Source organism: Nicotiana tabacum, chromosome 15, assembly GCF_000715075.1.
Source record: "Nicotiana tabacum cultivar K326 chromosome 15, ASM71507v2, whole genome shotgun sequence".
Lineage (NCBI taxonomy): Eukaryota > Viridiplantae > Streptophyta > Magnoliopsida > Solanales > Solanaceae > Nicotiana > Nicotiana tabacum.
In genome coordinates this window covers 75,317,676-75,334,405 of record NC_134094.1, presented here as the reverse complement: position 1 = coordinate 75,334,405, position 16,730 = coordinate 75,317,676, and the positions used below count along the sequence as shown (strand labels likewise).

General features: G+C 35.1%; 1 protein-coding gene across 1 annotated transcript; it reads left to right on the top strand.

Annotated features, from left to right (window-relative positions):
* Window positions 1–6,357: 6,357 nt before the first annotated feature.
* Window positions 6,358–16,063, top strand: LOC107796156 (uncharacterized). The gene is made up of 6 exons (XM_075230889.1): window positions 6,358–7,718; window positions 7,834–7,942; window positions 8,292–8,421; window positions 8,586–9,323; window positions 13,385–15,155; window positions 15,348–16,063. The coding sequence occupies exons 1-6, from the start codon at window positions 7,523–7,525 to the stop codon at window positions 15,779–15,781; spliced, it is 3,378 nt and encodes a 1,125-aa protein (XP_075086990.1). The 5' UTR covers window positions 6,358–7,522; the 3' UTR covers window positions 15,782–16,063.
* The last annotated feature ends 667 nt before the right edge of the window (window positions 16,064–16,730 follow it).

Genomic DNA, 16,730 nt, shown 5'->3' with positions numbered 1-16,730 from the left:
GATTGCTTAGTCGATCGCCAAGATATGGCAGTGCCTCCATATGTAAACACATAGCCTGTTTGAGATCGAGTCTTGTGTGGGTCAGATAAATACCCAGCATCAGCATAACCAACAAGATCGAGACTGCAATCATTGCCATAAAATAATCTCATATCGATAGTCCCTTTTAGATACCGCAATATATGTTTGATTCCATTCCTTATCTCTTTGTAGGAGTAGAGCTATATCTTACTAAGACATTAACTGAAAAAGTTATGTCAGGCCTTGTAGTGTTAGCAAGATACATAAGTGCACCAATTGCACTAAGATATGGTACTTCAGGACCAAAAAGTTCTTCATTCTTTTCTTGAGGTCGGAACGGGTCCTTATTCATATCAAGTGATCGAACAATCATCGGAGTACTTAATGGATGTGCTCCATCCATGTATAACCGTTTCAATACCTTTTCTATGTAGGCAGATTGATGAACAAAAGTCTCGTTTGCCAAATGTTCAATTTGCAAACCAAGACATAATTTTATTTTTCCGAGATCTTTCATCTCAAATTCCTTTTTTAAATAATCAATTGCCTTTTGGAGTTCTATGGGAGTTCCAATAAGGTTTATGTCATCAACATATACAACAAGTACAACAAACTCCGATGTTGTTTTCTTTATAAAACACATGGATAAATGGTATCATTTATATAACCTTTCTTTAATAAATACTCATTAAGGCGGTTATACCACATTCTACCTGATTTCTTTAGACCATACAAAGATCTTTGCAATTTGATTGAAAACATTTCACGGGACTTCGAATTATGTACGTCAGGCATTTTAAATCTCTGGGAAATTTTCATGTATATCTCATTATCAAGTGAGCCGTAAAGGTAGGTTGTAACCACATTCATTAAATGCATGTCAAACTTTTCATGGACAGCAAAACTAATGAGATAACGGAACGTTATAGCATCCACAACAGGAGAATACGTCTCTTCATAATCGATACCAGGCCTTTGTGAAAATCCTTGTGCAACAAGGTGTGCCTTATATCTTTGTACCTAATTTTTCTCATTCCTTTTACGTACAAAAATCCATTTATAGCCAACAGGCTTAACACCATTTGATGTTTGGACTACAGACCCAAAAACTTCACGTTTCGCAAGTGAAGTTAATTCTGCCTGGATAGCATCTTTTCATTTTGACCAATCATTTTTCTGTCTACATTCATCAACAGATTTTGGTTCAAGATTCTCATCTTGTTACACTATTTCAATAGTGACATTATAAGCAAAAACGTTATCGATAACAATATTATTTCGGTTCCATCTTTTTTCCGTTGAGACATAACTTATTGAGATCTCTCCATTCTTATCTTTTTCAGGTACCTGAATCTCCCTTGAGGTTTTATCATTTGTTATGTCTTTGTGCTCTTCTTGAGTCACTACCTCCGTATTATGATCACTTTGATCATTTGCTCCTTTTCTTTTTCGAGGATTTTTATCCTTAGAACCGATAGGTCTACCACGTTTCAAGAATGGTTTAAACTCATTTGCTTTAATTAAATGTCCTACCGAGATATCCACTCGAATTGGAGCATTAGCAGCTGGAATATGTGACTTAGTCACCCTTGGTAGGTCAGTGAATGCATTTGGCAGTTGATTTACAATATTTTACAAATGAATTATCTTTTGAACCTCTTATTTACATTAATTTATTCGAGGATCTAAATGAGATAGTGATAATACATTCCAATCTATATCCTTTTTCAGCTGCTTATTTTCTCCCCCTAATATTGGGTATACTGATTCATCAAAATGACAATCAGAAAATCTTGCTGTAAATAAATCTCCAGTCATAGGCTCTAGATATTTCATAATAGAAAAAGATTCATACCCAACATATACTCCCAACCTTCTTTGGGGATCCATCTTTGTGCATTATGGTGGAGCAATTGGAACATATATCGCACAACCAAAGATTCTAAGATGAGAAATATTTGGCTCCTGACCAAAAGCCAATTGCAATGGGGAGACTTTATGATAACTTGTGGGCCTTATCCGCACAAGTGCTACTGCATGTAAAATAGCATAACCCCATACTGAAATGGGAAGTTTTTTTCTCATAAGCATTGGTCTAGCAATTAATTGGAGGCATTTGATCAATGATTCCGCTAGACCATTTTGTGTATGAACATGAGCAACCGGATGCTCAATTGTTATCCCAGTTGATATACAATAATCATTAAAAGCTTGGGTTGTAAACTCACCAGCATTATCAAGACGAATTGTCTTAATTGCATAATTTAAAAATTATGCTCTTAGCTTTATTATTCGAGCCAACAATCTCGCAAATGCCATATTGCGAGTTGATATTAAGCACACATGTGACCATCTTGTAGATGCATCTACCAAAATTATATAATATCTGAATGGTCCACATGGAGGGTGAATGAGCCCACATATATCACCCTGTATACGTTCCAGAAATGTAGGGGAATCCATCCTAACTTTAATAGCTGATGGTCTAATAATTAATTTGCCTTGAGAACATGCAGCACAAGAGAATTCTTTAAATTGAAGAATCTTTTGGTTCTTCATTGAATGTCCATGTGAATTCTCAATTATTTTACGCAGAACCAGGATGACCTAACCGGTCATGCCAAATAATAAAATTATCTTGATTAGTAAATTTTTTATTTACTATGGCATGTGTTTCTATTCTGCTAATACTTGTGTAGTATAAGCCGGAGGAAAGTGCAGGTAACATTTCAAGCACATATTTCTTACCAGACATTATTGTAGTAATATAAAGATATTCAATCTTTTCATCATTTGTAGTCTCAATATGGTAGCCATTTTGGCGAATATCTTTGAAACTTAATAAGTTTCTTTGAGATTTACTACAATATAGTGCTTCATCAATAGCCAAATTTGTTCCTCCTGGTAGTAATAAATTGGCTCTTCCAGAACCTTCAATTAATTTTGTACTACCGGATATTGTATTAACATTGGCTTCTTTCATTACCAAATAAGAGAAATATCTCTTATCTCTTAAAATAGTGTGTGTTGTAGCACTATCCAGAAGACATATATCATCTTTATTAATCTTGAGTCCAACTGAAGACTGAAAAATTTTCATATTCTTCATAAAAAAAAAATTAAAAAAGTACATTATAAGAAATATGAAAGACAAACAAAATATATATTAAGAAATACATTAGGAATGTAGAAACTAGCAACACATGATACATTAGGAAAATACACTTAAGAAAAATAAACTAGTTGCAAACATAACAAAATGACAACTTTTATTATAACTTCATTTCCAGTAAGATGATTATTTCTTCTGTCAATATCCTCAAAGAAGTCTCCAGCTTCTAAATGAGTAATATTTGCTAGGCCTCCAAAATCATCATCTTTATATGCAAGATGTGCCTTAGAATCATATTTGTTTGAGGGACCTTCTTCATCATCATTATTTTGAAAGGTCAAGTGTGCCTCCATATTATTTTCTTTCTTTCTAAGGGAGGCTTGATAAAGTTTGACAAAATAATCTGGTGTACGATAAATGCGTGCCCAATGACCTTTCATACCACATCGGTGACACATACTAATTTTACCTTTTGAAGGATTAATTTGAGAACCCTTATTGTTCTCCTGTTTATTTTCACCATAATAACGATAATTGTTTCGTTCCCTGCCACGTTCACGTCTACGACCACGGTAATTATTTTATTTTCTTTCAGACTTATCATATGCTGCTACAACATTCACTTCTGGGAATGGTGCTGACCCAGTGGGACGGAGTTCATAATTTTTCATTAAAAGAGTATTATTCTGCTCTGCCACAAGTAGGCATGTGATTAACTCAGAATATTTCTTAAAACTCTTTTCACGGTATTATTGTTGTAGCACCACATTTAAAGCGTGAAAAGTAAAAAATATTTTTTCTAATAAGTCTTCATCTGTGATAGTGTCTCCACATAATTTTAATAGAGAACTTACTTTAAAGATAGCCGAATTATACTCACTTACGATTTTAAAATCTTGCAACCTTAAATGTATCCACTCATACTGAACTTTTGGTAATACCGTAAGTTTTAGGTGGTCATATGGATCCTTCAAATTAATCCATAACTCAAGTGGATCTTTTACAGTTAAATATTCAGTTTTTAACCCTTCATGTAGATGATGACGAAGGAAAATCATGGCCTTCGCTTTATCCTAATTTGATGCTTCATTTTCTTGTCCATGATAAATAATTCTTCCCGGTAATGTCTAGTGCCACGAATTCAAGTTTTGACAAGTTTGACATATTAAAACTAATCACAAAAGTAAATGGGTTAGAACGAATAAAAATAATTTTCAATGAAAATATACTTGTAAAAATAAATCAGACAACTAATTAAGAAGTTGATCACTTCAAACATGTAGTATAAAAAGTAACATATAATATATATGTCAAATAAACAAGAATTATGGAGTATATGAATAAACACAAAGAGATATATTTAGTATGGTAAAAGAAAAGCAATTTATTATAAACGTGGATTTGAGGAATAATCATATACGGTAATAAAAGTGAATGTCTTCAAATATTACTTTCCACCAATTGTAAAGTAATTTAAACTAGTATGTACAATAATTACTTTGTCACCTTGGTTATCACTATTTTATTTTTGTAGAATGTCTTGAAGATGAGTTTTGCTCTACGCAAGTCCACACATATTTATTAAATTATTTTTGTTAGTTTAACGCACTTAATATCTATATCTTATATTTTCTTTAACAATAATCAAGGTAAGAGAACTTCAGTAACATGATCAACTAAAATAAATGCTTAACCGTATATGAATTTATTAATAAATAGCATATTGGTGCATATATATTACCATAAACTAAAAGAATATATAGTGATATACCTGAAGGAGAATCGAACACAACTAGGATGTGATTGTAAAAATGAAGGTGACAATCGTGCTGATAACGTGTTATAAATATAACACAAAATAACAATATCGAACAAAAAAAAAGCTAAGAGATATAGAGAGAAAGAGAGGAAGAGAGATTCTTATTTCTTCTTCAATTGTGTGTTTTTTCCTATCTATTACAAGGCCTTTATATAGGCATGAAAAGTGAATAAAAATATGTCATTGAATATGTCATTAAGCATAGAAATATGTCCTTGAATATGTCATTAAACATTTGAGAAGATCATGGAAGAAGAGTAGACATCCAACATAATTTGATTTCTCTTATAACAACAATATTTATTTTAGGTCCCATGTAAACTAGGAGTATAACTTCATAAAGATCGTGATACTACAATTATTATATATATATATATATATATATATATATATATATATATATATATATATATATATATATATATATTGCACATGACATGAAAAATGACAGCAATATCGTCCATACCTTATGCAACATTCGATTTTTTGTTTTAATAATTAAAACTCAATTAAATTGGTTTTGCTTTGATTTTTGATAAAAAAATTGTTGATTCTATGCAAGAACTATAATAGGAAACAGAATAAATACTCGCCAACAATATATAGAATGTATGACAATTCAAGTTCGAGGCAAAAGAAAATCACACTATAAAGTAAAAGTCACTCAAAGGCAACTTCTAAGTTTATCGAATATTAATAAATCTTATCTGCATTAATTCACCAAATATTTTGAACTCCAACAAAGAGAGTGTAAACAAAGCTAAACAGTGGAAGGATAACAGTCTAATCAAAAGTAATACTCTCTGTCTTACTAAAAAATGACTAAGTATTATATTTACGGAGTGAAACGATTTTTTTCTGTTGATTTTGAATTTTAATTTTGTTTTATATTTTGACTATACAAATTCTGATTCATTATACTTCTAAAGTAACTTATAAATATGTAAATTTTATTTTTAAAAAATTGATATATAAATTCATATAGTAAATTAGACATATATTGTACTTTAAATTCAATGAATATATTGGTAATACTCAACTTTTTGTTAATTTTTGTACTTTTTATGCCTAAAAATAAATATTTTAAGCACTTTTTATCATTACAAAATACTATAAAAACTAAAAAAATACTTAAAAACTAATAAGCACTTAAAATAAGTCAATTCAAACATTCTAAATACAGAAGAAAAGAGATGAATTTGATGAAAATACAAAACAACTGAGTAGATAGATAAAGTATTACAGTAATTCTCAACGAAAAGCATAGGTATTATTAGGATCTGAAGACTAGTGATCCACAGCCTAGGGAATTGTACTTTGTAGTAGTAGTAAAAACACATCCACAAACTCACGTGTGACTTGTGATGTTAAGCTTTTGATACCTTTTCATGAACATGAAAACTCTGTAAATATCACAACCATAACCTCAAACATCACAAAGAAACTCTGTTTAGCTGCTAATATTCTCTTATCTAACTGTAATTATCCAAATTTAAAAATAAAAAAAGGAAAAAGAAAGTGGAACTATCAGATAGCAGAAAGAAAGAGAGAGAGAGAAAAAAAAGGGGAAGCTTGTTGTTGCTGAGAAGGAAAGAAGCAGAACAGCAAGTTACTATCCAACCCTAAAGCCAAAAGCCTGTTTCAAGAATCATCATCATCATCGTTATCAATTGCTTCTGCTGCTGCTGCTACAATTTCATTTCTTGTACCTTTTTGGGTGTTCATTTTTTATTGGAAAAAATGGTTGCTTAGGGTTTACTTCTATTTTGATCCACAACACACTCTTCTGCATTTTTAGGAAAAATGCTTTCTTGGGTTTACTTTTGTTTTATTTCACAACCCATCTTTGCATTTTGCTGATCTGTACAATTTCTTGCAGATCCAGCTTTGGGTTTCTGCTGATTCTTGATCTTTTCTTCTTTCAAGCTCAGATTTTTCTTCAAGTTTCAAGCTTATGGTGTCAAGCTAAGCTTTTGGAGTAGTGGGGTTTGAGTGGTTTCTTCTATTTATGCTAATTCCACTTTTGATGAGGTTATAAGCTCAAGGGGAACAGTTATTTGACTTGCTTTTGTTTAATTAGTGATTGGGTTAGGTTTCTTGAGGATACTGGTTCGTAATTGTGCATTTTTGGGGGAATTCCTGTTTGATTTTGTAGTATCCACGCTTATAGTGATTGATCACTTGGAGTTGAACTGTGGTTTTGTTGCCAGGATTTTGTTATAAAGTTGACTTAGTGGCTAAAGATTCAGATTTGGCCTTAGATTATGGTGTTTGGAATTGAGGTTATTTTAGCTAGTTTCAGACACTGAAGTGCAATGTGGCAAGGACTTTTGTCTATGTGTGAATTGTACGTAGAAGAGGTAGTTTGGAGTAATTTGAATTCCCACTTTGAGATTTACGTGTAAACTTGAGTTAGCTTTTTGATTCCCAAGTGAAAGCTGAGTTGTTTTAGTTAAAGTGGGTTGAAAGTCTTTGCGCGATTTTTGTTTATGGGGAACATGATATGCTATTTTAGTGTTGGACTCCTGGGGGGAGTTTGACTGATTGAGTAAGCTGAAGCGGACACTGTGATGCCTCCTTCACCGGCTATGAGATGCTCTCCTGGAAGGGAGATCAGGGCAGAAAATCACAAGAGAGGGCGTAGTCTTGAAAGTGGGATTCATTTGAGGGAGAAGGATGATGATCTTGCCCTGTTTAATGAGGTGCAAACCAGAGAAAGAGATAACTTCTTGCTTCAATCAAATGATGACTTGGACGACTTATTTTGTAAGATGTTTGCAATAATTTCTGGCTTACATTTCAGAGCTTTATTTTGCTGTGAAGCACAGAAAGTTGTGCTTTCTTTAATTTGTCTGACTATATTGCTCGTTGTTGTTGGCAGCAACTAAATTGAGGTATTTTTCGGATTATAAGCTTGGAGTATCGATTCCAGCTCGAGGAGAGAGTAGTGACCTGCTTAATGTGGAGGGTGATAAGAATGACTATGACTGGTTGGTTATGTTTATCTTTCATGCATTTACTCTTTTCTCCCCGATTCTGTCAGATTGTGCATAGATGATGAAAATGAACTCAAATCCATAGTTTATCCAATAGCTACATGTTTGTCCAAACTTGCTATAAATGTTTTTGATTTAGTTAAAAACTTCTGTTGTTTACTAGCCCAAAGCTTTGGAGCCAAAAAATGTAGGCTTTCTTGTTTACAGTAAAATTTTAGAAAGATGAAATGCATTCTCTTTTCATTCAGAGACGTAACTATTTATTTCTTTTAGCATGCTTGTTAGCTGGTGTAAGTTCTTCAATATACCCCTCATGCCTAATATGCTGAGTTATTGATGAAAGGTTATTGACCCCTCCGGACACTCCTCTTTTTCCTTCTTTGGATGACGAGAGTCATGAGACACGCCCGACTAATCTTGAGCAGAGGGGCCGACCTAGAAGTCAACCCATTTCAATCTCTAGATCGTCAACGGTGAGCATTTTAGTTGTGTGACTGTTTTCCTTCCCCTTTTTCGGGAACTGTATTAATAACTATAGTCAAATAACATACCAAATGCTACCTAACCATATCAAATGCATGGAGCTCCTGTTTTAATATTAATCAATTTAATAACTTTCATATGGATTGAATGACAGATGGACAAGAGTTACAGAAGTAGTAGAGGTAGCGCCAGTCCAAATCGCCTTAGCCCATCTCCTAGGTCTAGCTATACTGCCAATCAATCAAGAGGGAGACCATCTTCAGCTCCTCATTCAAGTCCACCACCTAATTTGCGGCATTCTACTCCAACAAGGAAACCGTCTCCCTCACCTAATAAACTCTCTACACCTCCTCCAAGGTCCTCTACACCAACTCCTCGGAGGATGAGCACAGGTTCTAGTGGTACGGCAGCTCCATCGCGAGTGAGGGGCACCTCTCCTGTCAAGACTGGTAGAGGGAACTCGGCATCACCAAAGATTAGGGCATGGCAGTCAAATATTCCAGGATTTTCTTTAGAGGCACCTCCTAATCTTCGCACTTCACTGGGTGATCGCCCTGCTTCCTATGTGAGAGGGTCCTCTCCTGCATCCAGAAGCGGAACTAGGTCTGGAAGACAATCAATGTCCCCGACTGCTACTCGAAGTGTTAGTTCATCGCATAGTCATGAACGTGACCATTTTAGCTCTCACAGTAAAGGTTCAGTTGCATCGTCTGGTGATGACGACATAGATTCTCTACAATCCATTCCTGTGAGCAGTTCAGATCGCTCAGGTCCAAGAAGTATCAATGGATTTCAAAGTAAGAAAGCTCTTGGCCTTTCAAAGAAGCCAACAAGAGTAGTGTCCTCAAGTTCTGCTCCGAAGAGATCCTTTGACATGGCAATCCGGCAAATGGTATATTACTTTCCTTCTAATCTTGCCATTCTTTTTAGTTACTCGAATATGTGAAACACTAATATGAACCTGGCATTAATGTTCTCTATCACTTTCTCATAAAGATGTCAATAGCATGTACAGTTGATTGGAAAATGGAACCATTTTGCTCAAGTTGTGCTAAAAATGGTGTTTGGGTGGTCCCCAGCTGACATGTATACTTTGTAATGCTTGGGACTAGTTGTCAAAAATGCAAGTAGAAAGCTTAAAGAAATATTGACATTTTAGGAAGTATACGATGGTGTTGGAAGTTACAATTTTTGGTTTATTTATGCCTAAAAACTTCTTTAACGGCTTTAACATTTTCATTACACTTGAAACATGCGTACGGATCTCTGCTTGATGTACCACATTTTACTAAGGAAGCTATCCTGGCAATATTCTTAAATTACAATATAAAGACACACACGCACACTAATATCTTCCAAATTTGTGTTCTTTTTTTTAATTGGTACTTTCTGAACCTGTATTCTTCTCCATATTTTCAAATTTTCTAAATCTGCTGAGAGAAGTAATTTACTATATCAATGAAATACTGATAGCACCGGGTGATGGACTATAATGTGACGTATAGGATCTGGAATTACAGAAGAGTAAGGTGTCTGTCTAGTTGGCTAATTGGTTATTCTACCAGCGAAGCTTGGTCATCCTTTAAACCCTTTAAGCTGAAATATTTTCCCAGATTTCTCTTAAATTGTGATTTTCCCATGAAGCATAAAAGATTGAATGGCAACATACTGGTCTTGGGATAAAAAAATGGAGAAAATTATGGTTTTTCCTTTCTTGTTTTTATTACAAAGGATCTTTTTGTATACATGCAATTGCATTTTCATTGTGCAATTTATTATACTAAATGACTCTCTTTGAAGGGGAAAGGAAGAGTAGTAAATATGATATTCTTTTATTGAATTCCAATAAGCTATTTTCCTTGAAAAGAAAGTTATCAAGAAACAAACTTTTGTTTTTAATTTTTTATTATGTTGGTAGGTAGTTGAGAGGTAAGCTTATTTTTATTGTACTCTCTTTTTATTTCCTTTGCATTAAAATTCTGATAGCCTCATCATTATTAAGTGAGTAGAAGTTGCCAAGTTGGGAACTTAATTAACTTTTGAGAAATTTTAAAACAACTACATACTGAAAATATACTTACTTGTTTTTCTAATTCTTACCTTTTTATTTGTTTAGTTTAATTTCAGAATTAGCTAGTCCAACTAACAATAGTTTCTTAAAATTATTTATCAACAAATATTTTGTCAAAGTTCTCCAGAAAATGAAGAACGGTGTCTGTTACATTTATTTTTGGTTATGTTTTCCTAATGGGGCTAGTGGATCTAAGCATGGTAAGAAAGATTGATACGCTACATTATTATCTCTTTTCTAGGTTCAAACTCAGGTATGGGTTGATATTAGAGTGCTCACCATCATATTTAAAATCATATATAAAGTTTGTCGCTATAGTTTACTTGAGATAATAGTCATATAACATAGAATGGAAGAGTAACAGTTACAAAGAGCAGTATACTTGTTATATGCACCTTGCATGAGGAAGGTGAGGTGTAGATTGTGTACGGACTTATGTTTTAGTGCTGCATCATGTGGTTGTCCATTGATGCTTCATTTGTAGTTAAAGGCATGTCTTTTTACACCAAGGTAGTAAATAAGTCACAACAACAACAACAACAACAACAGACCCAGTGGAATCCCACCAGTGCGGTCCGGGGAGGGTAGTGTGTACGCAAACCTTACCCCTATCTTGTGTAGGTAAGAGGTTGGTTCCGATAAACCCCCGGGTCAACATAGTCGGCAACAAAGCAAAGGAAATAAAGTAATAAAAAAGACATGGAAAAAGCAGTAACAACAACAAGATAGTAACAGAAGCGAAGCAGAAGGACATCAGATAGATAGAGACAACCAAGAATAAGACTAAAAAAGAGTAATACTAAGGCCTCATTTGTTTGCACTTAATGGAGGTCTGAATCTTAATCATTCAGATCTCAGTTATTAAGTGCGTTTATTTTTTAGATCTGAATCTTAATCATTCAGATCTTAACCATTAAGTCTGTTTGTTTTTTCAATTTTACAACTATTTAATGGGTCTGAATAGATCTTAGTCATTAAGATATATAACAGAGTCTTAATATCATTATTAAGATTTCAAGAATTTATATAAAAATGATATTTCACTATTACTCATACACTTCCACCACTAATCATCATCACCACTTCTATTGCTTCCCCCACCATTATAGACTACCATCAACCATTGCCCACCACCCATTACCACCATCCTCAACCATAACCACCACCGCTGTGAAGCACGAATGCCAGTTGTCACTACCACTAGCCATCATTTTCAACCATCACCACCAACCACCATTACTTTAACAATCACCAATCACCACAACCACCACTATATATCACTCCTCATTGTTATCAGTCACAACCACAGATAACTATTACTATCATCCACCATCTACTACCCACAATCACGACTATCAACTAACTCCACCACCAACCACTACGAACTCCGCACCCACAATTACCATTGCGAGCCATCATCACCACCAACCACCATATAATTTTAAAAAATATTTTATTAATATAGTATTAGATTAATTAGTACTATTTAATTTTAAAATAAAGACAAGTTTTACACATTAAGATGTAGAGAAAACAAACAGTCTTAATTATTTAGTATTCAGATCTTAATATAATATCTTAATATTCAGATTCACACGTTTTAATCTTAATACATGTATTAATATTCAGATATGTATTCAGATTCAAACGTCTTAATCTTAATAAAAACAAATGAGGTCTAAAACTACCAGCAAGGACAGACATAAAGCTCTACTACCTACTAAATTTTCACCCTAATTCTCGACCTCCACAACTTCATATCCACGGTCATGTCCTCAGTAAGTTGAAGAAGCTTCATGTCCTTCCTAATCACCTCTCATCAATACTTCTTTGGCCTCCCTCTACCTCTCCTTATACCTCCCTTATGACATCGTGTTGATTGACAAGACGTACGGTGGTGTCAATGCTAGGCTGGAGGTTTGGAAACAAATCCTAGAGACCAAAGGCTTCAAGTTGAGCACGACTAAGACCGAATACATGAGTTAGGTGGTTTTTGTTACGTCTTAATCTTAATTTTATTCTTAAATGTCTTAATCTTAATAAAAACAAATGAGGCCTAAAACTACCAGCAAGGACAGACATAAAGCTCTACTACCTACTAAATTTTCACCCTAATTCTCGACCTCCACAACTTCCTATCCAGGGTCATGTCCTCAGTAAGTTGAAGAAGCTTCATGTCCTTCCTAATCACCTCTCATCAATACTTCTTTGGCTTCCCTCTACCTCTCATTATACCTCCCTTATGACATCGTGTTGATTGACGAGACGTGCGGAGGTGTCAATGCTAGGCTGGAGGTTTGGAAACAAATCCTGGAGACCAAAGGCTTCAAGTTGAGCACGACTAAGACCGAATACATGAGTTAGGTGGTTTTTGTTACGCAATCAAACAAAAGCCAACACACCACTTAAGAGAGGACTAAGAATATTTGACAAGGGCCATCAATTAACCTTTTGCTCCTGCTTGTTCTTCCCGCTTACCAAGTTACTTTGTGATTTCCTTCATTGGCATTTTTTGTAAGTTTTTTTTGGGAAGTAACCACGTGAGTGTAGCATTGCTAGCAAGTAAACATCTTCAAACTTGCAAAACTGAAAATGTTAACCCATTGCATCACCACAGTGCAAGTGAAACTCCTCAGCAAACTAATTAAAGATATCTGCAGCCCTGTTTACTAGCACTGTTGCAATAACACCAAAAGCATGGAACTTAATAAGCAAATTATGGGGGGGGGGGGGAATCTCAGCGCTTAGTTTTACTGATTAAGCACATACAAAATCTCAGTTGCAGCTAAATAGTGACTGCATGGGAGAATGTCTAGCTTTCTCGTTGAATTTCTTGAGAAAATATGTTTTCTGAAGTCCATCCCTGCACAACCCCATTGTAGGATCAAAGGAAAGCTCCCCAGAATATGTTCAGGCCTCTCATGTCAAGTGTCCCTAGTTCAACCTTCTACGCAGGTAAAGCTAGCGCCGCACATCGTTCTATGATTTCCAGAAACTCTTCTATCACAACTAGCAGTAATGCTAGCTCCGATCAAGCTACGACTGCACTACATGACACTGAAGGAAGTGAGCAAAACCAGGAGGATATAGGTAATGGTCAAGTAAAGACAACATATGCTGATTTACAGGAGGAAGTTTTTGTCCTTGATAAGGCTGATGCTACGAATGAAGCTCTTGGGAAGCAAATATATGATAGGGCATCTTGTAGTCCGCTTGGTGAACTTGATGGTGACCTGATGGTTGATTCTCAACTTGTTGGCTATGAAATTGGCTGTCCACGTGATAAAGCTGTGGAAATCACAGCAGATTTGGAAGTCTTGAACTCGAATGTCAATGTGACACGTATAGATGCTCTAGAAGATGCGGTACAGTGTTGTAGATGTGGTCAGTGGTACTATGACACTGAAACAATTGATGGAGATCTAAAGCTTTGTCCAGATTGCAGAAGTTCAGAAGTACAATTGCTTGGTGAGAGTTCTCCTGAAACTTTGACAGCAATCCTAGAAGACAGACTAGTTGATGGTTTTGTGCCAGCTGGCGATTCACGTAATTCCTCAGAAGCAACTGGCAAGAATATATTAGGGGATTGTCATACTAGATTGAGTCCTGATGCGGGTGAGAAGTCTTTTATGAATCCGCATGTAGATGAAGGTGTGCAAGCTCTTGCCAACCGCCAAGCAATGGCTCAATCGCCCAATGCTAACATTAGCTCCGAGCCTGACCTGATTGCTGAAATTCCAGAAGGTGCAGGTATTTCAGTGCTGCTAAATAGATCAAGTAGTGGGAAAGGAAACATTGTTCAAAACAGAACACTTTATGCCACTAATATAAATTATGATGATTTATCATATGTAAGAGACACAGTGAACAGCTTGAGAAGCTCCACTGGGTATGGCAGTGCATCCGCTTCATCATCCATTGACTTGGGTTCCACTGGTCAGACAGAGACTCGCTTCCAGCGGCAATTAAGTGGAAGGAAACTTGACTTGGAAAATTATAGGAATCAGGGTGATAGAAAGCTCCAAAGCTCCAACTCATCCTTGTCTGGAACTTCAAGTCATGCAGTCCAAACTTTAAGCATCACAACAAGTTCCCTTGAAGAGTTCTCTGAAACATCTGCTTCTGCCCACTTGCAAAAGAATGTTGATCGAGAAGAACAACTGCTGCATGGGGAAAATACAAAAGTGAACAACTTTTGCACTGATGTTGAGAGTGATGATAATTGTAGAATTTCCTCTAAATCAGTGGATCACACAGGATCTGTGCCGTCAATTGCAAATTTTGACGAGTCCACTTCATCTGTGAATGGTGAAAACTTGGCAAACAACTCAGACAATTCTGTGAACGTGGAACCTTGTGGTTTGATTTCTGAAACTCGTCCTATTGAGGAAGATGTTTCAAATTCCTCCGTTGACAAAGTGGAGGTTGCGACTTCTTTGAATCAGAGCTCACTAGATGCAATATCTGAGCTGGAAATTGAGAATGGTCATGTGGGTTCTCCTGATTCACAATCTGATATCTGCTCCTTTCACTCGGAGAGCAGCATAGATGAATTAAACGAGCAGTCCTTGCATGCAGCATCTGGTGATGGCAATGAAATTGTAGCGACTGTTGAAAAATCTGAGTCCATGGATCACAAAGACATCATTCTCGGTATGTATGTTTCTTGCATTGTAAATATGCTTTTCTTGTTAAGGTTTTCCCTTTTGGGTTTGCTATATTAACTGTTGAACCAAATGACTTAGGGAATCAAGTTTACAATCCTTTAATCCCGTTGTGGAAAGTTTTAAGGTGTATATCCACCAGTTTACTCTTTTGTATCTGAAGATCCATCTCTTTTGACAGAAGAATCAACTGTTACGCTGGAGGGGCAAGGAGGAAATAAGGCGAGAAGCTTGACACTAGAAGAAGCTACTGACACAATACTGTTTTGTAGCTCCATTGTACATGACCTTGCATATCGAGCTGCAAACATAGCTATTGAAAAAGAGAATTCAGTTATGTTTGAAGATTTGCGGCCCACAGTGACTGTAGTGGGCAAAGCAAATTCGGATAGAAGGGATCCGCGTGGTAGAACCTCTGGTAGACGTAATTCTAAGTCCTCACTAAAGACTAGGCAGAAGATGGATACAGACACAAAATCTCCTCGAAACGACACCAACACCGAGAGTGATGAGAAAACCGACAAATCCACAACTCGCATTGTAGGAGCTCCTATTAAAGGTGATAGCTTGAATCCTCCAAAACTTGAATCCAAGTGCAACTGCACCATAATGTGAGTATTCTTGGTGCAATTCAGTTCATGGGGGCCTATTTGGTAATCAACAATTCCTTTTTTTGTTTGTTTTGAATTATTTTGTAAGAAGGAAATGTGTTTCTAATAACATAATCATTGTAAAGTTTAATTGATTGTTAGGGAGATAAATAGCAGAAGGCATTGGAGGTTGTTCCAATGGCCGTATTCTTGTTAGTCATTTGTATGTGATTGTAGTTTTCCACTGGAGAGCAAGTGTGAATTCTTTTTACTTTCTGGTGCTAGAGGAAATCCTTAATTCAGAACCCCTCCATTTGTGTTCATTATATTTTTGCTGCAGATAAAAAGGTTAATTAGCTAGGGTGTGGGAAGTTTTATTCAGTTATTATTAACATGTCATTATATTATACTTTATGGTAAGTTTTATTGCACGTGCATATATATCTAAAAGTTATATCTTGCAAATTCTAACGGTCACCTTGCAATTTAAATTATTTTAATTTGAACATCTGTTTAACAGAAATCCTACATTTGACTTTTGGATTTTAAGTACATGGACTTATCCGTACCTGAGCAAATTGATATCAATCGAAGTGAAATAAAAATAGTTCAATTGAAAAAATGAAATATTCATACGTACTATAAACATAGCTTTCATGTACAAATGCGCACAATTATTGTTTCTGATAATTGAAACATCTTATTAATTTAGCTAGCATTTGGACATAGATTTGGTTGAAGTTTACAAAAACAGTTTTTGAAGTTGTGTTTTGAAAAATAGTTTTAGAAAGTTGAAGTTGTGTTTGGGCATGCATTTTATTTGAAAAACGATTAAAGTTTTGTGAGTGGAAGAAAAATATTCATTCATTTGGGAACTTGAAAATTTATTTCAATTTTTTTTCCAGAAACTAATCAAATTTTATGAACAAATAATAATTTAAATTTTTTTTGGAAAAAGTAGCCAAAATCTATAT

Coding starts and splice junctions, on each gene's coding strand:
- LOC107796156 (XM_075230889.1), top strand. CDS start 7,523: ATGCCTCCTTCACCGGCTATGAGATGCTCTCCTGGAAGGGAGATCAGG. Junction 7,719..7,833: donor TGACTTGGACGACTTATTTT/GTAAGATGTTTG, acceptor TGTTGTTGGCAG/CAACTAAATTGAGGTATTTT. Junction 9,324..13,384: donor ACATGGCAATCCGGCAAATG/GTATATTACTTT, acceptor ACCCCATTGTAG/GATCAAAGGAAAGCTCCCCA.